This window comes from Gymnoscopelus microlampas, assembly GCF_963454915.1.
Source record: "Gymnoscopelus microlampas genome assembly, chromosome: 3".
Classification (NCBI taxonomy): Eukaryota; Metazoa; Chordata; class Actinopteri; order Myctophiformes; family Myctophidae; genus Gymnoscopelus; species Gymnoscopelus microlampas.
The window spans coordinates 13,153,189-13,180,551 of record NC_139940.1 but is presented as its reverse complement, the minus strand read 5'-3'; the positions used below and the strand labels follow the sequence as shown (position 1 = coordinate 13,180,551).

Sequence of the window (27,363 nt, the reverse complement as noted above, 5' to 3'; positions counted from 1 at the left end):
ACAGGTGAGTCTCTCCTCCATAATGTTGTGGTCACTACAGTACCTTCTATATCTACACAGACTCACAACAAGGGCACTTCATCATAGAGAGAGAACAGAGGTTAACAGTCCTGGATCTCATTTGCTGTACTTGTATTTCTGTAGTTTCTAGCAATACAGACATTCTTGATACCATTTGCCTTAATAAGCTACTTGTTCTTTGAGTCCCAGTGCAGCATTTCCGAGAGATGTAGATATTCCTGTTCTTATGCTATAGTCTGTGAGTTATTTAATGACATTTAAAAACAGACCTGAGCTCATATACTGTAACACCATCTTCAGACTGAAGGGTTACACCAATGTAGATGTTGACATATCTCACACGTAAAGATAATGTTTCTTGTTGTTTTTCATTTACATAATAAGCTATAGACATAATGATTACATATTTGGGATAGATTTTGAATAGATAAGCTGTCCTCCCATTGCTTCTTTTTAGATCCTTCTACAAATAATTCAGCTATTTCTGTAGTTATGCTAGGAGTCCCTTCCCTGCAGTATGTGGTTCTGCTAGCTATGCATACATGAGCTCCATTGATTTTCATTGTGTTGTTAAAATGAATTTGTTCCCCTTCCAAGAATGTGAAGTACACTACATCTCCATATTTTGGGGGGTATTGTATAGTGCTGCAGTTTACAGACACACAAGGCTAAATCTTGCTCTCGTTGCCTGCGGTCCATGCTAACATTAATGAAGGGACAGAGTTCTAGTGGTTGAGACTCCATTTTGAAGGGCCCAGTATGGTCTTTGATAGGCTATTAGACCTAAGGTTTTCAGATTTGTGTTTGTAATGCCTGAGGTTAACAAAGAATAATCCACTCACAGGGATGTGGAAATTGCAAGATACACTCTAGTCAGACTCTCCATATTGTTACATACTGTAATACGTATTTCATGCAATACATTTGTTTTTGAAAGCATTATTCTTGAATAATGGGGAAAGATGTCCCCTCTATTGTCAAAATTATTTAAAAATGATACTAGATATTTTTAGGTCTAGGTCTTGACTTGGAGTCATTCTTGTTGATGTTGGTCTGACTCTAGACATCACTCTGTCTGGTCTTGGTTTAGTTTTTAGTTTATGTGGAGTTCCTGAGGTGCTGCTGACTACAGGCCCCTGGTTGAATAAAGGCAGCTAAAAATGATATCTTAAAAGACATATTGGTACAATATTTCCATTATCTTCACATCAGAAAGACAGATGACCACAGCTGATCTAAACACTTTAGATAGTTGATATTGTTTTGTTTATAGCCTACTTGATCACAAATTTAGCAACACCATGTTTTACCGTGGTCACTCATGACAACTTATGGTTGCTGAATATCTTCTAAATAAGATTGTGTGCATCAGCGTTCTGATGTAGTAAATACTCTGGATTCATATATTTGTAATATTTGTGACTTACTACTTACTGTGATGTACTGTATGCAGTAGATTTCGTATATCCTATCATGCTGTACCCACGTCAATATCCAACAGCCCTGATAAGATTCTTAAAAAGTTTGTCATGCTTGACACAAGTGTTTACAACTAAAGGAGAGTTTATTTAAGCATGATGCTAAGATTACTGTTGTGTTAATCTGAGTTCCCAGAAGTTTTCGCCAGCTCTGGCGGGGATTGTGTAGTAATGTATGCATATCTTTGAGGAATGTTGAAGGTTCACATAGACTGACAGTACAGGCTAATAATGTATGACGGTGATCTTTTTGTTCATTATGTGCAAAAACATATTGGTTATTATTATTACAAAAGGTGGTCAGGCAGCTTGAAATAGAAATACTTTATTTATAGGAAGGGCTGAGTTCATAGGATCTATAAGCATACAGTATGAGACCTTTATATCTACAGTATGTTACATTTATCAACCTTTGTTCCTACATAGTTTGTAAGCATCTCCAAAGCACATAGCCTATTGCATTTGATTTGCTCAGTCCATCTATTATGATTATAGCATACTCGTGACTCGTGAGTCTACATTTTTCAGTGGATCACTGTATAGCTGGTGGTGTAGCTGTTATTTATCATTACGTATTGTTAAATCAGTCAGCCACCAGTCTCTGTTTCTCATCTGTCCATTGCAAAGAATGTAAAATTGGAATTGGGTGATAAAATGTTATTGTAAGTTGTAACCTATAACTTAGGTTATACTGTAGGTTATAACCTAGCCTATAACGATCCCCAATGCTAGTTGCTTGCTTGTAATATTGGTGAATTAGCAAATGGAGCTTTATTTTACGATTGAATACAGTTCGGTAATGTAAATGTAAGTAGATCCAGAAGGCAGACTGTATCATTTGACAGGCATTCATCTACATGTTATTAAAGGTGGTTCGGTATTTTACCCTCCAACCATAAATAAATACTGAGCAAACATTAACACAAATTAAAATCAAACATCAATCAAAATACAAGAAAATTAAATGATGCATTGAGTTTGATTGGACATATACAGTATAATTGTTGTGTAATGGTAAATGTACATCAGAATATAAAGTGAGATCCATAACTCAGGAGAGAGTTAATACCACACTCTTTCCATTGAGTTACACAGGAGTACTTGAAATAAATGAGGACATATTTGCAATAGCAAACAATCAAATGATAATTGTTATAAAGTCTGACATCAGGTTTAAAGCCAAAGGAAAATACTGACTATATGCCATTGAACCATTGTGTGACTGAATGTCTGTACAAGTTGGGATTGGAATTGCTGAAGTCAGGAGGTGCTGAACCACAGAACAGACATAGATATCTAGTGTATTTTAAGAATTAATAACATCCCAGTGCACCGGAAGAGAGAAAGAACACGGACTGAAGCTAGCAGATCTCTCTCAGCCCCAACATGCACAGAGATCATTATTATGTACCCAGGGTACATAACAATGTACATCCTAGCAAGGATTGGGAAAAAGAGTGGAATATAAAATAATATAATTTATAAATTTGCCTTTGGCCTCATTGCGGTGTAAATAAGATTCAATAATACACAATCAAACACTGCAAGACATGAGGACAACATGATAGTGTTTCTAGTGTATCATATGTTCTCGAGAAAGGGCAAAAAGCGTAATTCCTGTGTTGAACTGGTAAACTTTCAGGTTAACCACTTACCCTATATACTTTGATGACCGCGGTCCCCCAGGGGTCCCCTCCTTTTTTCCCTCTACACCAAATCTGTTTGCCAAAAATAGCAGATTTGCAAGCTCACAGCATTTCAAAATGTGACGCATTGTGCCTGTAGATCTGCTGTTTTCACAGAATGTTTGCCCCAGAATAGGGACGCTATAGGACGCTATGTGTTTGTCGGCAAGGTTATTATATGGCTTATATGTGTAACGTTTCACTTTGTATGGCTTACTGTACTGTATATACAGTAGAATGATTCACTATCTGTCCTCCTGTCCCAGTCAGTGGCAGATTTGCAACTCCAAGTTCATTTCCACATCTTACTGCACTTCTTTAAAAATAGCAACTTCGATGGAAAATGATCAGAGTGGGAAATTTTCACTTCCCACCAAGAGGATTTAGCAAGAAATCCTCATGTTGGGAAGTGAAACTTTTGTTTGCAGCCTTACCCAAAGCATGCAAACTAAATATTTCCTATATTTGTATTGAAGATCTTATGAAGGAATTTAATTAAGGACCCTTGTGCACAGTATTGCTGCAGGCTATTCTCTGAGAACGCTCATAACACAAGAATTATGTTTAACATCACTAATAAAGTTGTAAATATTCCATCTAGGACCATTTTAAACAGTCCCCTGAGGACTGTGAAGAGTTTCTTAAAATGTTTTAATGAGAAAATGTTTAATATTCAGGATCACATAATCCCGTATGCATGTGACCTGTCTGTAATTGGCATCTAAATATACAGTTCTACACGGACACATTTGCTTCCATGAGAAGATACCCTCTTGGACAATATATCCTCGGCATAGTATAAATAAAAGCATAGAGAAAAAAAAGGTCAAAGTGTAATTATGGTTTTCATTATTCTCACGCTATCCACAATAACCTAGTATACCATCAGGAGTACCGTAGCATGCCGGTACATCGACACAACTGATCATCAAGAGAATTATGCTTCGCATCAAGCCTTAAGTTATTGGTCCAGAATGCAGCAGCCAGGCTTTTAACTGGAATAGCAGAGACCATGCAATCTGACCCTACCTTTATTGGTCTCACATTAGTTTTGAAAAAATACTTTTGAAGGACATACAGTACAGTATTGATCTTGAGTTGAAACTTCCTCTGGCTGGTCCAAGGTTACTGTAGATTGAAAACTAATGCCGCTAGACTTTAGAACAACGTGCCCATTGATATAAGACAATCAAACTCAGTATCCCCTGTTAAATCAGCTAAATCACTTCTTGCCGCGTGAGAAGGAGCTTCTTCGCGTGGAACACGTTGTTGGTGTAGACTGCATCTTCTTGTTCTATATGGCCTTTAAGCGTTTTCTTTCAATCTATACGATATTGTGAGCAACATTAACGCCAAAATGTATTACTATTTTGTTTTATTTTAATCACTGTATTACTATTTTAGAGCATTTCATGTGTTTTGTCTTTGTTTCTGTTATCCTTTGTTATTATAATTATTATTATATATATTATTATAAAGGCCTACATTTGATCATCTTTTAAGAAGCTATGAAGAACATGCTAATAAGAAGAAATGGTTTTAACCACTTAAATCCTATAAACTTGATAGAGTCCCGCAGGGGTCTATCCTCGGCCCCCTCCTGTTTTCCCTCTACACCAAAGTAGTTATAAATCAATTCATTAACTGAAATGTATATAATGTTCCCTGCAGTATCACTCAGTGACATTTTCAGCAACGTTATACTAATTATCTTTTAACTGAAGTGAATTGAAATACACAACTGTTGACAACACTGTAGAGAACAAATCCAGACTGTCAAGACAAATGAAGCAAGGGTAGGCAAGATAGTTTATATATTATGTTTGATATGGTATGTGTGTGAAATCATGTGATCGTTTATATGCAGGGGTGGGCAACCTTTCGGGTACATGATCACTTAACCATTTTCCAAGGCTGGTGTGAGCTTTGGTTTATGCGTGTTAGATTACTGTGGTGTGTGATAGTGTATAGCTTTGGGAATGTGTGTGCGACAGGGCTGTGAAAGTATACTGTATACAGTAGTTTTGGGCATGTGTGAGAGATTATGTGTGGATTTTGTCCTTTTAATTAGTTATTTTGTTTGTTCCCAATTTACCTGCTATTCATAGTATTGTCATGACGTGTTTTGCCTTACAATAAGGCACAATGCCACATCTCACTGGCCATGCTTGTCATTAAATGAAAACCATCTGCTATTTGATCACTACCACCTGTTGTTTGCACCCAAGATGTCAGCGATTTGATTAGTTTGTTGCCCAGCAACAAATCTTGCACAGGTGTCTACAGATGTATACTTGTATCTGACCAGTTTTTGTCTGAAACTGAAGCAGGTGTTTCCTCTTCTCTCTTCTAAACACATTCTCGAAATGATGTTATAGTATATTCATATGAAACACTAGGGTTCCCTTTCTCACAGTTTCATGAAGATCCACATCATTTCTCTCATGCACTGACTCTCTCTCTTTCAAACGTGCATGCGCACCCACACACACACACACACACACACACACACACACACACACACACACACACACACACACACACACACACACACGTGTGCGTGCACACACACATGCAGAACATTGCTGTCATCATTCAGAAACTGAGATAGTTAAAATGATATTTGCCTCTTCCCTCTTGTGTTTCCACTTGGGTTGTCATTTTTACGCTGGTAAACATAAGTCATTTTCTGATAAGGCCTCAGCCCCAGTGCACGATTACTGTTATTGTACCATTTTCTATTATATATTTCAGGACATTTCTGCTTTATTCCCACAGTAGTCTCGCCAGCCAGACAGTTGCCTCCCACAATTTTCAAATGCTTCCGTCATAGCATTCGGAGGTGGTGGAATACGCGAGACTGTTCCCACAGCGTAGAGACAGGCTTTGCTGGACATTGCCACAGAGCAAAAGACCAGGCCATTTAGGATTCTCTTCTGTGGAGACTACTCTGTAACCTGACACCGTCATCAAGAGGAACCAGACCACTCACATTTACAGATGTTCTGAGTAGGGACACCGATCTGACTGTGAATGAACTTGGGGTGGCAATGATTAACAGAGACCAGTGGAAGCAGCTTGTGTCATAGATCTCGAGGGCACTCGAATGATGATGATGAGAGACAGGTAATAACATGGTAGAGAGAGGAGATGGCATTGGGGATCTTATCCTACAAAGTTTCATGTATAAAGGCTACACATTTCCAATTCGACATCGTGATTATACGGCAGCCTAACAACAAGCCAGTGAAGGACATTTCCATCATAGCTGTATGTGTACGGATGATGGAGGCAGAGCGAAAGAGTGGGAGAGACAGATAACAGAGTTGTTCTGTGCTCATGTACACTTACAAAACCCTCAGGTTTCAAAGGGCCTTGGCTTGAATGAAGTTTCCCTTATGACAGAGAAAAGCATTTTCACAATCATCTTGCAGAATGTCATTTGTCTGTGATTCTCAACAGCCTGTTTTCCCCTGACATTTCAACATTTTCTTATTTAGGCCCATTTCTAAAAGGGGAAATTGAAGAGACAACATACTGTAATAACATGTGCAGCACAAGCCAGAAGCTAGCTTAGATACTTTCCCTGTTGTATCTGAGCAAGTCCCCAGTCTGCCTCTTGTTGTTTTCCACACTACAGTGTTTTTCTCAGTTTACACACCACATTTCCAACTAGAAGTGACCATTAGCTGACAAAGCAAAAGAGAAATGGAGAATGTGAATGCTGAGTGAGATTATACTGTATGTACGTGTGATAGGGAGGAAGGACAAACTGAAAGAAAGTGGGTGATATCTTCTTGTTCTCTCTTCTGGCCCACACTATCTGTGTTTTTCCTTTTTCGGTAATGACGCGATTAGGTACACGACACTCTCGCTGGTTGTCTGACTAATGAGGGAGTCCTCACTTTCAGGTATTTTCCACAGAAATAGCAGCCAGAACAAAACAAAGTTTGTTTTTATATCCTGAGACAGAGGGCAAGGTCAAATTCTAAGTGACAGATTTATTTGCAATTATCCCTTTAAGCGAATGTGCCACTATACTGAGCGTGTTTTGCCAACCTTATGAAAATAATAATAATAATGCCAAGTACCGAATACGTTTTTAATTAAAAGCAAATCATAGAAAGCTAAGAAACTAAGAAAAATACTTTATGAAAGCAAGTGACAAACATAAATAAAAAGATGCATACAAAATAAGTATGTATATAATGCAGAATTATAGCAGTAAAGCTGTGGTTTGCTATTTAGCAGTGCATGAAGCATGCTTTTCTGTGCGGAAATGTTTTCAGACCAAAGATTGCACTATACTGTATTACAGTATATATTTCAAACTCACTTGTTGGATAATATTAGATTTAACAAATAAAGTTACAGAGACTGTCTGTAGGTTATAAGAGTGTAAGGATGTGTCCTCTCTAAATAGAAGAGGAAAACATAAAAAAAAAGAATGGTGAAAAATATATTTTGATGCAACTCGAATTTGATTAAGGTACAGTAGCAGGATGCCACGGCTTTGAAGCTACATGTCTAAGCTAGCTAACTTATTTGTGTTCAAGGTCGCTAGCTTGGTTAATAATGGATTATGGAATCAAATGCTTGGTAGTCTCAACGGGATCTAGCTTTAACTAGAACTACAAACATCCTACAAGAAATCCTCAATGAAAACATTCTGTCATGCAAAATTAGTAATTACAATATAATTCATAGCACTTAATATATCTAACTTAACTCATTAGAACTCACTAACTCATTAATTCATCTTAATTGATTGACATTTGTGTTGTTGTTGCATGGCAGCTAGAGATATATTAACTGCTTCAAGAAATTGTGTCAGGAGGGCAACACCATGCATATTTCTCATTTGAAGCAAAAACCTGAAAACCCCTCGCCTGTGTGTGTGTGTGTGTGTGTGTGTGTGTGTGTGTGTGTGTGTGTGTGTGTGTGTGTGTGTGTGTGTGTGTGTGTGTGTGTGTGTGTGTGTGTGTGTGTGTGTGTGTGTGTGTGTGTGTGTGTGTGTGTGTGGCAGTTGCACAGACAGAAGAAAGACAGGTGTGGGGCCATAACAAACAGGGGACCAGATGCATGGGTGATGTTATTTTCTGCGAAACTACAGATGTAAGATTCCTGTGAAGAGAAGAATACAATAAAAAAGAAAATTGATTACAATTCATTATACATTACATTAAATTAAATTAAACAAATAGGTCTGGGAGCACATCAGCCAATAGATTTTAAGAAGGCAATTCTTGCAAGCGTTTATTAAATGCCTTTTTTATTTTACTTTTTACAGTCACTTTCACAAGGGGCAAATCGCTTAGTTTGCTGAATCCTGAGGAGGCAGCCCATAAAAGTCCATGTCAGTAACTCACTGCCTGACTGACTGACTGACTGACTGACTTGGTGAAACACACATGCAAAACAATCGCTCTCTCTGCTACAAACAACCAGAGACGTTTCAGTATATCCCATTTGCTTTCCTGACAAACTCAACATACTGTATGCATCTCCGACAGCCAGCCTATGTGCAGGCAGTTAATTTATTTTACTGGTTGTTGAGTTCATTCAAATACAATCTGAACAGAAATTTGCCAAACTTTTATAACTTCGGTATAAACTAAAAAACGTAAAACATGATTATATTTCATGAACAAAACTCCCGCACTCTGCTCTTGCTCAGCAGTATATATATACTATAGGGAACGGGTGTAGGGAAGGGCATGGCCCAGAATTACGTATTTCCGGTCGCCATTTTCTTGGCTCACTGTAATAATGAAGTAGCCCACAACAACATTGACAGTTACTCACGACGTGAACTGAACGCCGTGAACACACATACATGTGTGTGGTAATGTTGTTGAAGGTTATGTTATTTCGTATTACAGCTGACACCCAAGCCATATGACGTTTCTTTGATATCTCCGACATCTGATCTCCATAGTTTTTCTTCAGGTTGGAAATGAGTACATTTTAACTCCAACGTCTGAACACTTGCTATTGCACCCGACAACGCAGCACCATCGTACCATTTCTAAATTAGAGCGACAGACAAGTTAGAGATAGAAGAGAGATGCGAAATAATGTACGCAGTCTACACTTGCTGCTTAAGAAGCATAGGACTACTGACAGGCTGACGTTGCAGCGCATCAAATTAGTCAAGAAAATGGCGTTGAAAGTGGGCGGAGTTAACGGCGAATCTTACCTCTGACGTCACTACACCCGTTCCCTATATACTGTACACCTGTATATACTCTTCTGAAATGTGCTCATTTGATCAGATTATTTAACTAACATTAGAGCTTCACTCATGATCTCTCGCTCTGCATTTTAGAACGGGTAAATTCAGCTGCACTGACAAACAAAGTAGTAAAAGTGAGCAGGAAAAATCTTAGTTCATAGTAGATGTCACGTTGGCAAGTTAAACATATTGGAAAAATATGAAAAAAGGAAAAGGTAGATCGTTGAAAGCAGAAAAAAATTACATTTCATAGGGGTATACAGTAGCATAGTTCATTAAGCACTTTAAAAGCTATAGGAACTAAGAGGATGTCAAACATGCAGCAGAAGTCAATGCGTTTCGAAAGAAGTTTCTTCCTCAGGCAATATGCTGCCTGAGGAAGAACCTTAGCCCTATATCAAAAAATTTAATAAAAAAAACTTTTGTAATTTTTTCATAGATTTTGGGCTATTTAGGAATCCATGCCCTCACTGTTCTTTGTTGTTACAAGTTAAACACATTCACATCGAAATGTAATATTTGAATCAAGTCAAGTCAAGTTTATCTAACAATCACTGTTACAGTATCCAAGGGCTTTACAGGCTCACATTTAACTAAGGAAACAAACAAGTGGCTGCGGCGGTGCGTTTTTTTTCTTCAATCGAACCCAGTTCGATTCGTGCGTCTTTTAGCATGTGGTAAAAACTGATTGCCAATCGCACCCTGTCTGCAAAGGCCTTTATTCTTAGACCCTCAATTGGGCGAGGTAAAACTGCCAAGAGAAATAAGAAGGACCACAAAAGAGGAGACCCCCTTCCAGAGCAACAGGCATAGATGCAGCGTGGGCATGAGTCCAGCTGAACTATGCTTTTATCAGCTGCAGTACTGTATGTAGTCTGGTTGTAGATAGATAGGATCTCATCGCTATTTTAATTATATTTTCTAGACTAAATGAATGAGCCATGTCCCTGTCTTGTACCCTGACAGGTACAACGGGTACTCTGACAACGGTTACAAGAGGTATTGCATAACCGGGTGGGGCATGCATTCCCAATTTGCATCATTCCCCACCGATCTAGTTTAATCTAGTTTAGTTAATTCTCATACACTTGCTATGCTAGTTAATTGAATAAGTGATATCTTGTTTGAGAAAGGTCTGCCCCAGGGCCATAACAGTTAAGAAACAAACTATTCCCAAATCAGCAGTTTTCAACTCCAAATGATTGTCACTGCTAATACGTAGCTAATTACAAATGGGAAGATTTACTCTTTAGAAAGAAGTTTGTGTTCAAAACCACTGCACATTCAGGTGATCATTAGAAACGCAGGTGGTGCTGTCAAGAAGAAAAGCATACCCAAAGGCCCATTTCATGTCAAGACCAGAGGAAGTAGAGACAGAGTTTGGTCTCCTTCATCATGGCAGAACAGAGCCAAGCAGAGAAGAAAGTGCATGAAAGGGGAAGAAAACCTCAGCGAGTCAGATGAGGCGAGAGCAAAGATGTTTGTTTGGTCCTTGTTGTGGTTCACCTCAGCACAGTGTTTCTGTACTGTAATATGCTCAAAATCATCTTCATTGATCCCATGTTCGTGTTCAGAATGATCCACTTTCAGTGGATCATGGTGAAAATGGTTGTATTTAGTTCAATTATGTTAACATCAGTGGTTGGTCCTTGCTTCTTTGCATGTTTTCTTTATTAAGACATTGAGAAAGTTTTGAGAAGAACCACATGGTCACAGGCTGAAGGCACATGGTGGGATTCAGTGCTAGACCAGCTAAAGGCACGCATCAAGATGCGTGAAAATGACAAGTAACAGAGAAAGCAAGGTGTCAAAGTAGTCTCAAAGCAAGTGCTTTGAGACTACTTTGACACCTTGCTTTCTCTGTTGCTGACGTGCACTCAGTCAAGACTGTCCTTGTAGCTATAGTGTCCACTGTAATTCCATTTATTCAGCTCCTTTCAGCGCCTAGTTCCTTACAACATTTGTCACCTTGAAATGTGCCTCAATCTTATCTGAGGCTTTTCATTGTCTGCGTTTCATTGTCGGTAACTAATCTGTAATCTGAAGACTCACCTCTTCAGACTCCACTTCATAACACTTGCCGTAGCACTTGACGACCTTGAAGGCTTATGCAAAGGATAAAATGTAATTTACTGTAGATTGCATTGTTATGTAGTCAGATGCCAGGTTCATTTGTTGACCCTGCATCCTATAGTTTGTATAGATGTACAGATTCTTTATTTTTGGATATTATACTGTTTAGACTGATGATAGGTTCTTGGTTTACTTAGGATCCTAGATTATTTCTGTGCACAGACGCTGGCATCGGCTACAAGTGAAAGATTAGGCATTTTTATTATATTTTTTTATTTTTTAGATTATATTTTTTATTGTTTAAACAGCTTTTTAACACCTGACTATAGGTAGGCAGGTGCATAAGAGAAGGCATGGCTCGACGCCTTCCTCTCATTTGTCTTCTTCGCTTCTGAGTAAAAGACATTTTTATCAATAAATGTTTCGGCGCAAGAACCATTCTTAGGTTATCTAGGCCTATAAAGTATGTTATTGTTTTTTTTTTAAGTGTGGGGGTCCAGTGTGATACTAGTATGAGAACCACAGTTTTAAAGGCCCTACACACATTCAATAACTGCCTAAAGATCAACAGATGTACTGAATGTGAATGTACAAGAGGTTAACTGCAGCACATGGTGATGAAGATGAACAGGTCATGCAGATTTATTGATATCACACAGGTGTACATTCAAGACATTTCTAGTTTAAAGAAAGAAAAAAGGTTCAAACTAAATGGCATTCTAGAAAACGGGTTTCACTTTGAATAGCAATCAAGTATGGACTGAAGTGTATGTAGTGTCGTATTTTGCTTTAAAATATGTTTTTAGTGAATTAATATCAACTTTAGTAAGTGCCTCTTTAGAGTTTACACTTTTAATATGTCATCAATCTTGCTGCTCGAGTCCTGAGTCAGTTTATGCTGCCGCTGATGTGTATCGCTTGTGTCCACACTGCATTTGCCAACTATTTTAAATTCTAAAACAATATTTATAGACATTCTGAAAATATTTGTAGGTGTTCTCTCTATATCTGATATCTAGTACAGTAATGAATCAAAAAACAACCATCTTTCAATTAACCTATATTGTAAGTAGATACAACAGTTTGGTTTGAAATGAACCCATTTAGACCTGGAACGCATCTGTGTCATTTTTTGATTTGAGCTAAAAAGCATTATTTTACACTTTGGCTATTCAAAAATAGCAGATCTACAAGCTCATAGTGCGGCACCGAGTGCCGCGCCATGAGCTTGTAGATCTGCTATTTTTGAAAAATGGTGAAAACGTGTGCAAATCTTTCAATATATGTATACTTTTAAAGCGAACATTTTTAACTAAAATCTTTTCTTCCGGGGGTCCCTGGAACAACATATTTTGAGATGGGGTGGCGGCCAAATACATATCATTTTGGGGTTCCTTGACATGAAAAAGTTTGAGCACCACTGATATAGAAACATAGGTTTTTCAGAAAACAAAATTTGTAGAATCGGCTTCAGGTCTTAATGGGTTAAATAAAGGCTGTCAGTATAGAAAATATACTAAATGCACTGTAATACATTTCTATCCTTGCACCTGTTATGCGCTCTGCACATACTTTATGTTAATTACCAGGCTTTGTCTAACTGATATGTGCATTTTGTTGTACTGTACAAAATAATGGGTATGCTGCGCGGGAGTAAGGCGCATAGCTAATCTGTCCTGTCCATTATATTCATCTTAAGTACCCTGAGGCAAATTGCCAGCAAGCTTGGCTCATAAGATTTTAAATATGGAATCTTAAATGAATTGAAAATGTATTGCTGCTGTATGTGGTTCGTCATTATAGTTACAGGAGCATTATATACGACTACACTGCATTAAAAGACGGCTGCTTTAAAGAGATATATATTTTGTTATTTTGTCACTCATTGCACTTTTTGGATAGTAGAATTTAAGTGTGATCTTTTGACCAAATTAACCTCTTTTTACTTAAACATTGGCAGAGATTATCTATGTTTTTCTGTTTTTGAAGCATATCCATTTGCAATTATCACACACTTATGACATGACTTAGGCAACAGTTCATGTGTTGAATTCTGAAACACTAATCACTGTAGTTATGTCACTGGGGAGATCAATTCATCGGTGCAGTTACAATAAATTAGGCCCTGTAAGCCGGCTTAATGTCTTATTTAGAATGCTCTAGAGGTGGATAACAAATCTAAAGAGACCTTTGGTTAATTTAGTGTATGATAATAAGACCCTTTTTACACAGTTGGGTATATTAAAGGTTGATACATTGGCAAAGGAAAAGAACATTTGTTTTTTCAAATCCCAGACTAATACAGTAGCACAACTACATTGCCAGAGTTATCGCTTTTATTATCTCTTCATTAAATGTTGTATAAGTCTCTCTGTAACTCATTAATAACAGTGAATCACTAAAATATGAACAATCGGTTAAACTAATAGCTTAATGAGCTTAAAGCAGACACGGCAAATCTTGTTAAGGAATTCCACCCTATTTCTCTGTCAGCAGCCAATCACAAGGTCATAACCTTGACTGTGGGTTTGACCGATAACTGTCTGTTTCTTTTCAGACCAATCAGTTCAGAAGGAGGTGCAACTATCCTTTAAAAGATTTTGTTTCTGTGAAGATTCAACACTTCCTGATAGCTGCGCCACGGGACACTCAACTACAGATACCATCTAAAGTAAGTATAAGGTAGGCCTATAGTATATGATAATGTCTTCTTAATATGTTCATCTTGAATATGTATTTTCCTATTATAGTCCACGTTATTAATCATAATTATTCAAAAACATACAATAATTATTTGTATCTCATATCAACATGTTGACAATTTGAAATATGGCAGTATTTCTAAATGAAATAAAATGTGTCAGTATTCCCCAATATATAACTGATTGATGAATTGTAGAATTAAAATGTAATAAAAATCAAATGATTATATGCAAATAACTGCACAGTTATGGATGTTTATCAACCTGTATACGTTACGCAGCCCCAGTGTTATCGCTACAATTATGAATGCATTCTGATGCATCAATTCTGTTATTAACCATTTAAACCCCATATGGTTGAGCGGAGACCCTCAGGGCTCTATATACTAGTGTCTTTTCTGTTCCCTGTTATTGTGGCGAAAGCTTTCGCTGAAAATAGCCGATGGACAAGCTCAGACTGCAACGTGTTGTGAGCTTGTCGATCTGCTATTTTCAGCAAAAGCTTTCCTCACAACACGGATGCTGGGGTTTAAGTGGTTAAGTGAATGGCTTATTGAGTGTTCAGTGTTCTATATCAACAACACTGTATAGAAAGACCAATTTACAGTGATTTAAAGGTGAACATGAGCAGTAGGCTATAATAACATTTAATCACTGCCTTTGAAGTGTTATTTTAGGCTAAATGTAATTCTATACTTTAATACTATAATTTAATGAAGCTCATCATTGCTTGGAGTGATAACAACATTGAACTAAACCAAAAAGTCATTATTTTAGTGATCATTGGAGACTTGCGGTCCTCAAGACTTTCTTCTACGTTAACAAAAGATGATAGACTGAAAATAGTTGTTAAAATTCTCTTGTCATTCCATGTTTGATGCCGTTCTTGTTGCGCAATGTTTTAGTTTGCGTAATTCACAATGAAATTCACAAAAAGAGTCACTGCTATCCATTTTACACAAACAACCTACTGTACAGTACCTCTCAAACAATATACTCTTCATACAGTATATGCATAATAATGAATATTTTGCTGTGTTTCGTTCATTCAGGCATTACGTGTACACTACAGGAGAAAGCTCTACTTCTCTCCCTTTAAAAAAAAAAAAAGTAGTCTAGTCCTATAAATACAGTGTGCCCACAATCATACAACTCTAATAATCTTGATGTGTCTGTAATAATTTGTGTAAATTAATTTGTGTGCAACACACTCAAACATTATGAATTTCCATACCCAGGCCAGTACAGTGCGAAGCTGCTTCGCTGCAGTTGCTTATGTCTTATGAAAAGCTTGCCTAAATTGTCCGGGCTATAGGACCTAAGTGCCTCATAATGACAATGAAAATACAAACAAACATAAAATTCAGTCCATTTCACGCTTTACGGTTAAGAGCAAGCTGAACCTATAGTTCCATACGTCAGCGTTACACATTTATTTGTGAATTATTTGTGCAGGCAAGGCAAGGCCATCTTATATAGCGCATTTACACGTACAGTTGCATTTAACCGCATGAACCCTAATAGCATCCTCATTCTGGGATGAACATTTGCCGAAAATAGCAGATCTACAAGCTCGCAACGTGATGCGCTGAGAGCTTGAATATCTGCTTATTTTCACAAAAAATAATTTGTTGTAGAGGGAATAACATATATATCTGTTGGGTTAAATCTCCACAGTTGATGTAGATCTAGTAAATGGTGCATTTACGTATTGCGCCTTTATCTAAAGCGCTTCACAATGTTAGTAAATGGTGCATTTACGTATAGCGCCTTTATCTAAAGCGCTTTACAATATATATAACATTGACCCATTCACACACACCAACGACAGAGGAAACCATGCAAGGCACCAACCTGCTCATCGGGAGCAATTAGGGGCTCAGTGTCTTGCTCAAAGACACTTTTGACACTAACCCAGGGGGAGCCAGGGGGTTCAAACCGGGAACCTTCCGCTTCCCAGGCGGCAGCTCTTAACTCCTGATCCACTGCAGCCACCAGTATGGTAGTAGCCAAAACCTTTTGAAAAGCCTATTTTTTTCTTGGATAGTTCATTAACAGAACATTATAAACCAATGTATTTTGGCCATCACTGGCCTTTGTCAGGGCAAGATGAAGGACGAATGTTCTACTGTACTAATGAACTAGTCAAGAAATAAAGCCTTGGTGGAGCTGCCTTGGTGTTTTTTGGGAGGTTTTAAAGATATGTTTGGGGCTTTTTCGGCCTTTATCAATAGAAGATAATGGAGATGGACAGGAAACAAGCTCGTTGGGAATGGGATTCGAACCCGCGACACGCTGTCAGGCTTCATTAGAGCCTATGTGGTATGAGCTGTACCAGTACCTCTCTCATCTTTTTTTTTAACTTTCATTTCATTTAGCACCAGTTGTGGTTGAAACATGGGGATATAAAATGCTCAACGTTCAACAAAACAATATTCTTCAAATCGGACACAATACCTGGCTAAATAGATAGACTGTCACCCTGTGACTCTGTGCTGTTATGCTTCTTTTGCCTTTTTAACTCTCTTCCGTTCTCTCTCACCTCTTCCCACCCCATACAGTAGCTGGCTGTTGAACCTCCGCCCCAACCACAGAAGATCATCTGCTTTTCTGGGTTAGCTCGGCAGGTGTGTGTGATGTGTTCTCCTGTCTGTTGCTTCAAACGCAGTCAAACTCTCTGTCGGTCTCTCCCTTGTTTTTCTTAAAATTGCCTACTCTGAATTTCAGTAGTAACGCTTTTTTTTATACAATATGGAGAGTGACAGTGTTTACACAAAATCCCATCAGATAGTATGAACACTGTTTCCTCTTTAACTTCATGCTATGTTGCAAATTACAACATAATGTTCATGTGTTGTCAGGTTGTATACTTTCTGACAGTTATTTTAGGGACGGCCGCAATTTAGTGAATAGAGAGGCCTTCTGGTTATCGGAAGGTCCTCGGTTTTGCCCCCCCCGAACGAACCGGGGGAATATAGTTTCAAATAAAGTTAAATAGAGTATAAGGAGCAATACTTTTTTTTAAAGTGTACCACAAATCACTTGATGATGTGTTGTCATCAGCTTTGAGCAGTGAACCGTGACTATTCAGCATTATATTTAAACGTTTTACAATGTTATATTCATCAAACATACAGTAACACAACCATTTATGGTTACGTATAGGTGCATAATTATACAGTTCTAAACCAAATCAATGCAGCAATAATGATTCAGCACACTATATTCCGTTCTAATCCTTACACACTGGGGGCGTGACCAGTGGTGCAGTGCTCTTTGCACGCTGTAGTGTACGGTAAGCAGGGGCACACGCACGCACATGCATTTATCAAAAGCAACCCCTAAGTTCACACCTTTAAAATAACGTACCACCAAAGATAAAATCACCACTGCACCACTTGACAAATAAATGATGCAAAAATTGCCAGCGAGTATTTCTCAGCAACACTATTCATATGGTTGATGCCTCGTTCATACAGGTTGATACCTTTAATTCGCTTTGAAAACTTGACCTTATACAGTACTTGACCTTAGTCGCTATATTTCTGTGTAATATTTATGTTTTGTGTGCGTTGAATTGGTTTGATTTTTTTTCTTTTTTTTACGGCAAATTATTAACACTAATCATAATTAACTGCATTAATTTGATGTCAGTCCTGGCTGCATTTTTAACTGTATTTTAATTCTTAGACTTCACTTGTCTTAGAAAAGTCATAATTCTGTTCAATGCTCAAATGCAAATAATTTCAAAGAACCAAACACAAGAACCCTCTGGAAGCCTCTGTTTCTCTTTGTTAAAATCTGAGGGAACGTGGTCTAGACTACTTGACAAGGCCTTTGGGATGCAACTGAAGTGTCCTGTCCTTATCTGCATACCAGCCTGTAACTATAATATAGCTTATAGCTTCATACACACATTCACAATCCCATGAGGATTCTGTTAGAAACAAAAATAGAGCCCAAATGCCAAGAGGTTTAATTCAACCTTTTGTTCCTTATGTCCATTTTTATTAGACAACAACATCAATATGGTAGACAAGAATTCTCTCAAAAGAGGCTTTTTCTTTCTTGGCAAAATCACAACTTGAACACAACTTGAACAAAGCGACAGAAGGAATGGAATAGAAAGAGAGAGAAAAAACTGCACGGGAGAGAGAGAGAGAGAGAGAGAGAGAGAGAGAGAGAGAGAGAGAGAAACGTGTACCTTAAACCACACTTTAGGTGTGCTGCTGGCGCTGTGGTTGTTCTCTCTCTCATCAAGCGTGGAGAAATCCGCCTTTCGTGGAACAGCAGAGGAAGAGAGGGGGTGTGAAAGACAGAGAGGTGGAGGAGTGGAGGTACTGTAGGGGATTGGGATAAAAATCTACACCTCACGAAATCAGGGCCCACCACAACCCCAGTGTATATGCTTCCCCTCAATCTCTCTCTCTCTCTCTACCTTCTCTCACTTCTTCTTTCTCTCCTTTCATCTTAAGCCCACCACGTCCTACTCGTCTCTCAAAGCTCTTCCCTTCTTCTTTTTGCTTTGAAAATCTCTCTGAATCCGAGACCACCACAAACCCCATCCTGTGTCTCCTGTGACGTATGCCGGCAGCATTAGGCAAGACTTGTTCTCTTAAGCGACTCAAATAGAGATAATTTATCTCAATCCAACGTGGCATTCAAACAGCCATTTTCCAAATTTGGCAAATGTTTCTGCTTATTGACATTAATTGTTTAATGTAATACAATGATATGATATCATAGTGCTGTATTACTTAGAGATGATATACTGTTCATAGATGTGAAATGTGATGCTGGCTGTCTATAATCTACTAATAATTATTCGATATCTGTGTTTTTCAGAGTGGTGCAAAATGAAGTATTTTATCCGATGTTTCTCCATCCTCTTGGTCCTAATTCCAGCAACAGGTAGCTTACTGTGCCAGAGAATGCTTTCAATAAAGGTTTTTCATGCCAGTTGGACATTTTTCAAATCCAGTATGAAAGGATATGGCATACATAGACACACATATCACTCTATGCATTCAGTATTCAACCCCAGTGTGAAATGAAGCCAAGAGCATGCAGCAGGTTTAATTACCACTTGAACCCGAGCATCCCTATTATGGGGTGTGAGGGGGGGGGGGGGGGGGGGGGGCATTTGGCAAAAAATTGCAGATCTACATGTGAGCCATGAAGAGATTTGGTTTAGAGGGAAATGCAGACCTATGGGGGGACTAAGTATAGAGTTTAAGTTATGTTGTCTTTTTAACTAGGGGCTGATGTGGAGATGGTGTATGGTCAGCTGGGTGGGACAGTAACCCTTCCAATGGCCGCACAAGTAAACATCCCCAAGGGGTATGTCTACTGGACCTTTGATGAATCAAACTCCAGATTGCTCATTCGCAATAATAACTTTGGTGGTGCTTGGATGCCAAGCAACGGTAAGCATTACATTATTCACAGATGTAGCTGTTGTTTAGATTCAAAAGGTATAGGGAATCTATTATGTATGAATGGTAGTTTAATTTGAAAAAGAGGTAATCAGCATTTGCTTTTACAAAATGATTGTAAGAAGATTAGACCTTACATAGGCCTACAGTACCTTAATAATGATAATGATAATGATAATAATTCTTATTATAGATAATAACTTTATAATACATCTCATGTTTGGACGGCAGGTAACGTAAGCATTACATTATTCACACGTAGCTGTTGTTTAGATTCACACGGTATAGGGAATCTATTATGTTATGGAATAGTTTATTTTGAAAATAATAATAATAATAATTATTATTATTATTATTACAATGATTATTATTATTACCCTTATTATTATCATTATTATTATTACCCTTATTATTATTATTATTATTATTATTATTATTATTATTATTATTATTATTATTATTATTATTATTATGAATTTAATTATCTGGCACTCAATGTTTTTTAAATGAAACATATATTAAGGTGACTGGGTTATTGCCATTTACCTTTGCCCTGTACAATTGAGGTCACAATTGTATGTGGTTTCAAAATAATGATTACAAAAAGGGAAAATTGGACACATTGCATTTTAAAATGAAAGCCTTAAAATAAATGTATCATGTCTGTTTTTGTTCTGACTCCTGCAATGCAGAGGATCGATGGAAAGGTGGAAAAGTGTCTGGGTCCCAGACAGACTTCTCCCTGACCATCAAAGACCTCAAACCAGAAGATTTCAAAACCTTCACTTGTGAAGTGAGGGACAGTCACCATCCAATAAAGACATCAAAATATCAGCTTCTCAAAAGTAAGAATAATCACAAAGTGACATGTTCAGACAGTTACCTACATGTATCAAATATGAAATGCACGTAATTTCGTTTGGCAGTACGATATGTCCACCTTGAAAAAAACATTCTGTAAACAATCAAACACATATAGATACATTACAATTTAATTGAGCTTTTGTGCTGTGTCATTGCACTTTAAATTCATTTCATTTAATACTTCTCTCCATTTCCATCATTTTCCGTGTTAGTGACTGTAAGCCCCCAAAACATCACTGTGCTAGCCGGGGAGAGTCTGTCTCTGAACTGTGAAGTAGACAGGCCTCCGAGTGGAATACAGCTCAAGACACAACCCAAGATACAGTGGCTGAGTCCCCAGGGACAGACCAAGCAACAACCAAATGGACGTAGTGCCGCCAGTCAAGACCATGGAGACTGGACCTGTGAAGTGTCACATAATGGCATAACATCCGGCGGCATTAAATCCTCTGTTACCGTTGTAGGTGAGTCGCCTTGAGCAAAAGCAATGCAGTTCTTCATCATAAGGTTTGTGTTAGTGTGTGGGTGTGCATCTGTACAGTACGTCTGTCTCTAAAAAGGCATGCATGTCTGCATGTACAGTAGGTGTGCATACAGTAAGTGTGCATATATGCTGAGGGGGGAAGAAGTAGAACTTTGTTGGGGCCCAAAGCCCCGACAAAGTGCGTGTGTGCGTACGTGCGTGCGTGCGTGCGTGCGTGCGTGCGTGCGTGTCAGTGAGTGCGTGCCTGTGTTATAAAAATGCAGTATCACATTCACAAGGTAGCTCAGACTTGTTGGCACTGCTGGCTCACACCTACTGTGTTTTTTTCCCCTCTTCCTTCCTTCCTTCCCTCATTTCATTTCTCATCTTCAGACCTCTCCCCAGGCCCCTCAGCTCCTTGTTACGCCCCTGTGTCCTCCCCTCTCAACATCCCCTGCTCCATTCCTCATCACATCTCCTGGGAACTCCTCAAGACAAAGGGCCTCAAGGGGGGCCAATGGAGCTTCGTCCCCCTCTCTGGTGTTCCTCTGATGCTCTTCTCCTTCTCGCTAGAGGGGGAGAGTCCCCCCACCTGGCAGGTGGCTCCAACTAATAACATGCCGCTGGACAGACCAGATCCAGACCCCCAGAAAAGGGATCTGTCCCTGTCGCGGAAGAAAGCAATGGAGGCCGACAGAGGAAACTATACCTGTGCCCTGGAGTTCAAAAATGGCATCACCCTGAAGAGGAGTGTGTACGTGGAGGTGTTAAAGAGTAAGTCTCTCTGTCGTTCTGTGATATCATATCAGATCAAACCAGGGTTAGATTTGTAAAGTGCAAACAAAGGGGTGACATTTTCTTAACCACTTAAGGCCTATACTTTGTTGTTCCACAAATAGCAAAAATAGCCAATGCAACAACGCATTGCACCAAGGTTAATGTGGTTAGCATATTTTTTTTAATCAAATTGTTAAACTGTGATCATAACATAAATATCAAGCATATCAGACACTTCCAAAGAGGAAATACATGTATTTAATTCAGTCCAGAAGCAGGAATAAAAATAAAACATATCTCCACCGGCGATACAATGACCAGAGGGGGGGATTAAAATTAAAAAGCAGGCAGGCATGGATCACCTCCCCCCCTTCACCAAATCGAACCCTGGATAAAACACAGACGAGATGGATGGCTTTTGATATCCGTTTGTTTTTCTCTCTGTTACTACTACAACCTCTTTATTTCACTCCCTCGCCTAGTACAGTACAGTAGATGATAATCTCTTCAGTTCTGTTCCGTCGTGCCTGGCCAGTTTCCTCTCCTCCCTGTTGTGAGGTTTTATTGGGAACTGTGTCCCTGTTGGGACATGTGTCTAATTCAGTGGCTAATACACTTGTCTGCCTCCATTTGTTTTAATACCAAATAATGAGCCTCTATTCTACCAGAGGAATGCAGCGGCACAGTGAATTATAATTGGATCCTTTGTGCGCCTTTGTGTCGTCTTTATAATATATTACTTCACTCAATCCTTTCCCTCGCTTTAACTCGTATTTAACCCAGCCGATTATGAACACATTCTAGCACTAAGAAGCAGTTGGCGTTAGGGGCTATTAACTGAAAAAGAGAGATTTGTGTGTGCGTGCACGCGTGCATACTTTCCATGCGCACCCACCTTGGGAACTGCAGTCAGTGACAGTACATGTGAAACTGCTGGGCATTAAGCAGGCATACAGTAGCAGCACAGCTGGGGTTCAGTGCTTTTCTCAAGGGCACTCTTGACAGTAAAGACGTGGTGAGCATTTCTCATTCACCTCCCACTAACAGATGTTCATAGCCTTGTGGGGAGTCCAAATTTCTGTCATGCTGCGTTGTCATGGTTCCTGTGAATTATTTATACTTTTGATATGGATATGGATAAAGGGTAACAACGTTTTTGACCATTCTTCTTTGTTTGTATGTTCCTTCCTTCCTTCCTTCCTTCCTTCCTTCCTTCCTTCCTTCCTTCCTTCCTTCCTTCCTTCCTCCTTCCTTAGTCTCCTCCTCCCCACAACAGTCCCTAGATACAGGGCTAAGAGTGGGCCAACAGGTCAACCTGACCTGCAGCCTTGGACACGCCTTGGCCTCTGACCTACAAGTGAAATGGCAGCCACCGCACCATGAAGCATCAGTGAAAACCCTCCCCCAGCCCCACACCCCCATCTTCACCATCGCGGCGGTGAGCGAAGGAGACGCCGGGAGGTGGAGGTGTGAGCTGGTTAGGAACAAAACGGTGGTGACATCAGCCGACATCACACTCAAGATCGGTAGGTGTACAGGAAGGAAGTAAGAAGAACAGGAAGTGACTGATACACGGAACACAGCTGTGGTCACAGTTTTAATACTGTAGAAATTCAAGAGACTATTTAAAGATACATTTCACCAGAAAAAAAACCTACAACTTATTCTGCACATACCGTAATCACACACGTACCTACGTACGTACATACGTACGCACACACACACACACACACACACACACACACACACACACACACACACACATACACACACACACGTTGCCCCGAAACAATAAGCTGTCTTGCACTAACCCATGTTTTATGTGAGCTTTGAATTTGTCATAACATCAATGTCATCAGTGTTACACTCATTAATGATAAACGGTTTAGTGAAATGATGAACATTGGAGATGATCTATGAATACTGGGCACATGCAGTAGGCCTAGACTGCTGATTGATTGATTGATTCACATGTAGGAAATGTAGGACATTTAAAACAATAGCCTGTTTAGGCTAAAAGAGAAGCTAAATACGTTTTATACCTCCTTACTAGCTTGTTTCTTTTTAGGAATTACATTTAAAGTGAAGCCTTACAACCAAATACAACCTTACAACCTCATGAAATTAGGTCACTTAGGTGAAACATCCCTTTAAAGTTCTGCTTATACTTTATGTTGCATGTTGACTCTGATATTTGTCTCCGTCTCTGTTGTACACAGCGAGAGCCCCAGTGGACATTTGGCTGTATTTGACCATAGGTGGTATCACCGCCATCATCATCCTAACCCTCATCCTCACTGTCATCCTCATGCGACGACACAGACAGGTATGTAAGAATCTTTGTCATCATTCATTTCTATGTCACATTTTCTCTCTCTCTCTTGCTGTCTTGTTTTCGTTATCTCTTTCTGTCCCAATGTATCTCACTTTCTCTTTCTATCTGATTCTCACTCTCTTTCTCTCTCTTCCTCTTTCTTTTTGGCAACAGAGGAGGAGGACGCCGAGGCACAACAGGCATCGGTTCTGCAAATGCAAAAAGTGAGTACTATTGCCAGGTCAAATGATAACCCACACCCACACGCACACGCACACACGCGCACACACACACACACACACACACACACACACACACACACACACACACACACACACACACACACACACACACACACACACACACACACACACACACACACACACACACACACCAAAATTCTATTACGCCCTTGGCCTTGGGTATGGGCTGCTGTGAGTAGATAAAACTGTACTCTGAGTAGCTGAAACATTATTATTATTATCATTACTATTATTATTATTATAGATGACCTACTGTACTATAACATCAGGTATAACGTCAAAATGTTGTTTTAGGCATTAGGTTAGAGATAGTTAAGTTTAGGTATGGCGTATGTATGGGTTCGGTGTGGTTAAGGTCAGGCCATGCATCTGGGACAGCGGTTAGCCAGTTAGCTACTGAGATTGCATGACCGCAATTCTGAGCTCGTAGAAATTGGGCACGGGTTCAGGAGCCACGACCTTATCATTATTTTATTTTGCTGCCATGATCTTCTTCTGTGCACACCTCAAATTCTGTTTTTATTTGTCAGCCCCAAACCAAAAGCATTCTACAAGACATAGCCTGTTCCAGAAAGACATGTGAGGAGGAACTGAGCAACTGAACTTTGGCCCACATGAGGCCAGTATCTCAGTCATGATTGACTAAATGGTGTGCCTCTGGCTGCTGTTTTCAATCCAGGACTGACTCTGAAATGAAGGTTTTACATGCTGAGATGCTTAGATCAGACTGTATGATTTCAGGACTGCATTTCACCAATGTAGCAACCCGTTTGGATGATTACAAACATAACATGTCTTTATTATGTTTTTTGTTGTTGTATCATAGTATGAAATGCTATTAGCACTTGATTGTACAGCCCTCAGCAGGGAACGCAGTAATGATGCTCGTTTACTTTTCATAGCTTTCACCATTATTGCTTGTGAAAATTACAAACCATAATGGAGCTTTGACATTAGCTGTATTCTTTTTCATTTAGGTTGTATGTCAGAGGCTTTTGTAAGTCCTGCCACTCCAATTATTTTTTTGTCATTGCTGTTCTATTCTAATATTGATTATATTCTTGTTTGGTGGCTTCAAGATCCTTTTGATGATAGTGACGTTCACTCTGTATATAATGTATTATAGTAATAAAGTAGAATGTCTACAAATGAGTTTAAAGGATATTCAAATATTTATATTATTATTTGGTTTAGAACGTTGGCACACCATACCCCTATCAGTAGCTGGTTGCATGAATTTGAATAAAATGTGCATAGTCCCTATAATTCTAACATATCTTCCAAAACATTCCAATATTTATTCCAAAGAAAAAATGTGCTCTGATTTATATTATTTTCTACAAATGTACAGTATTTGGAACAATAAGCTGTCAGGTGGCATTTCTTTAGAAGGAAGGAGAATGTCCTTTTTGTATTATTACTGGCTAGTAATATTCAAAAGGTACTTTTTGGGGTCAAGGTTTCTGAGGAAAATGTAGCAGACTGGGTTGAAGCAGAGTCTAATAATTATGCCTTCCCTTTAGCTTCCTCTGCTTTACAAGGCTCTGCTGGCAGTTCAGCCAATAATCCTGTAACTCCCTGGTTGCAATTCGAAAAGCATTTTGAGTTAGAAAGCACCTCTGTTTTGGCATACGTAAACCAGCTCATCTCGGGCACCGCTGGAACGATCAGCATGAAACTTTGCATGCACACTCCCAGTAGGCCAAGGAAGAACCACTGCCAATTCACAATTATTCAAATCAGCCTGTTAAAGCACCATCATGAGGCCGATTTTTGTTTAAAAAATAATTTCTTCTACTACAGATTTTGTCCAAAACTCACTCAAATTGGTACACCTTATCTTTGTAGTCACGTGATCAAGATTTATCTGTCAGATTTTTCAGATTCCATTCCGATACAATTGGCTACAATTGGCTTCCAAAGTTTTGCGGGAGGGGCTCGTTTTGCACAAAATGCCACAAATCATGAACGCATTTGCACACACTGCCAAGTAGGCCAAGGAAGATCTACCATCCCAAATGTTTTAAATCGGCCTCATGATGGTGCTATAACAGGTTACACCACAGCTCTGGGTAGGCAACCTCGCCTGGTGGAAATCTGCACTCTGAGGTGCAAACTTTTCTAGTTAACCACTGTAAACCCTATTCTGGGCATGTCTGGGCAGGTGTGTGAAAAGAGGTGAACATTCAGCGAAATTAGCCGATCTACAATCTCACAACGCACGTTATTGTGCCGTGGTGTTTGATTGTAGATCTGCTAAGTATTTTCACAGAACAGATTCAGTGAAGAGGGAAAAAAGAGGAGGGTAAGCACTCTAGTCATTTCTTTCGATATCTTCAGCTGAGAAGTACAACTTGTTTCCCAATAAGCCTCCAGCTACTCATGGTTGATGTTTGAAAGATGTCATGTTTCATTTAAACCTAGAGACGATAAAATGTTCCCAAAGGGAATGAAAGGTTCAATTCACACAAGACAAGAATGTGTAGACAAAATGTGTATAGCTGTATGCTGAAACCTTCTATTTACCCCTCTCCATATTTTATTAATATTTTATGTGTTTTTCTTTACTATTGCAATTATTATGTTGGTTTATTATTACAGCTGTTGAATGGACAGTCTGAAATGTCATGCCATTAACCACTTAAGATAAATATAATAAAGGAACATCCGCACTCAATTAACCACTTAAGCCCTACAAGCCCTACTTAGTCCAGGTTTGTGACAAAATAGCCAATTTACAAGCTGAAAAAGTGTTGCGGCGCAAGGCGCTGTGAGCTTGTAGATCGTTTTTTTGATTTTTGGAAAGGTTTCGACATTTGGGGAATTCTGTTGAAATTGTTTTACCTATAATGACATGCCTTACTTACTTACTTACTTGGGGTACGAGCTGAGTGGGTGAGTACAGTAGGTGAGAGATCAGTTTTGCGTTGTAAACTTGTAAAGTGATTTTATAAGTATATGCAACTTGGAAAACTCAATAAAGAGATGTAAAAATGTATAATCATTTGTGTGTTGTAGCTTACTAATGTAGCTGATCATAGAAGTGCATGATG

The 27,363-nt window shown here is 38.9% G+C and overlaps 1 protein-coding gene across 2 annotated transcripts in view; it reads left to right on the top strand.

Annotated features, from left to right (window-relative positions):
- Window positions 1-27,219, top strand: part of cd4-1 (CD4-1 molecule) — a 27,253-nt gene extending 34 nt beyond the window's left edge. Inside the window, exons 1-12 of one of the 2 annotated variants that reach the window (XM_084052513.1) lie at window positions 1-4; window positions 14,050-14,163; window positions 16,756-16,821; window positions 19,040-19,105; window positions 19,453-19,620; window positions 20,322-20,474; window positions 20,706-20,957; window positions 21,350-21,730; window positions 22,990-23,259; window positions 23,953-24,059; window positions 24,222-24,271; window positions 24,841-27,219. The exon at window positions 1-4 is cut by the window's left edge and continues 34 nt beyond it. In XM_084052513.1, the coding sequence (XP_083908639.1) occupies window positions 19,051-19,105; window positions 19,453-19,620; window positions 20,322-20,474; window positions 20,706-20,957; window positions 21,350-21,730; window positions 22,990-23,259; window positions 23,953-24,059; window positions 24,222-24,271; window positions 24,841-24,871 (1,467 nt within the window). In that variant the 5' untranslated portion in view covers window positions 1-4; window positions 14,050-14,163; window positions 16,756-16,821; window positions 19,040-19,050 and the 3' untranslated portion in view covers window positions 24,872-27,219. Of the gene's footprint in view, window positions 5-14,049; window positions 14,164-16,755; window positions 16,822-19,039; window positions 19,106-19,452; window positions 19,621-20,321; window positions 20,475-20,705; window positions 20,958-21,349; window positions 21,731-22,989; window positions 23,264-23,952; window positions 24,060-24,221; window positions 24,272-24,840 lie in introns of both variants that reach the window. The other variant, XM_084052514.1, reaches the window with a different exon arrangement.
- Window positions 27,220-27,363: the final 144 nt, after the last annotated feature.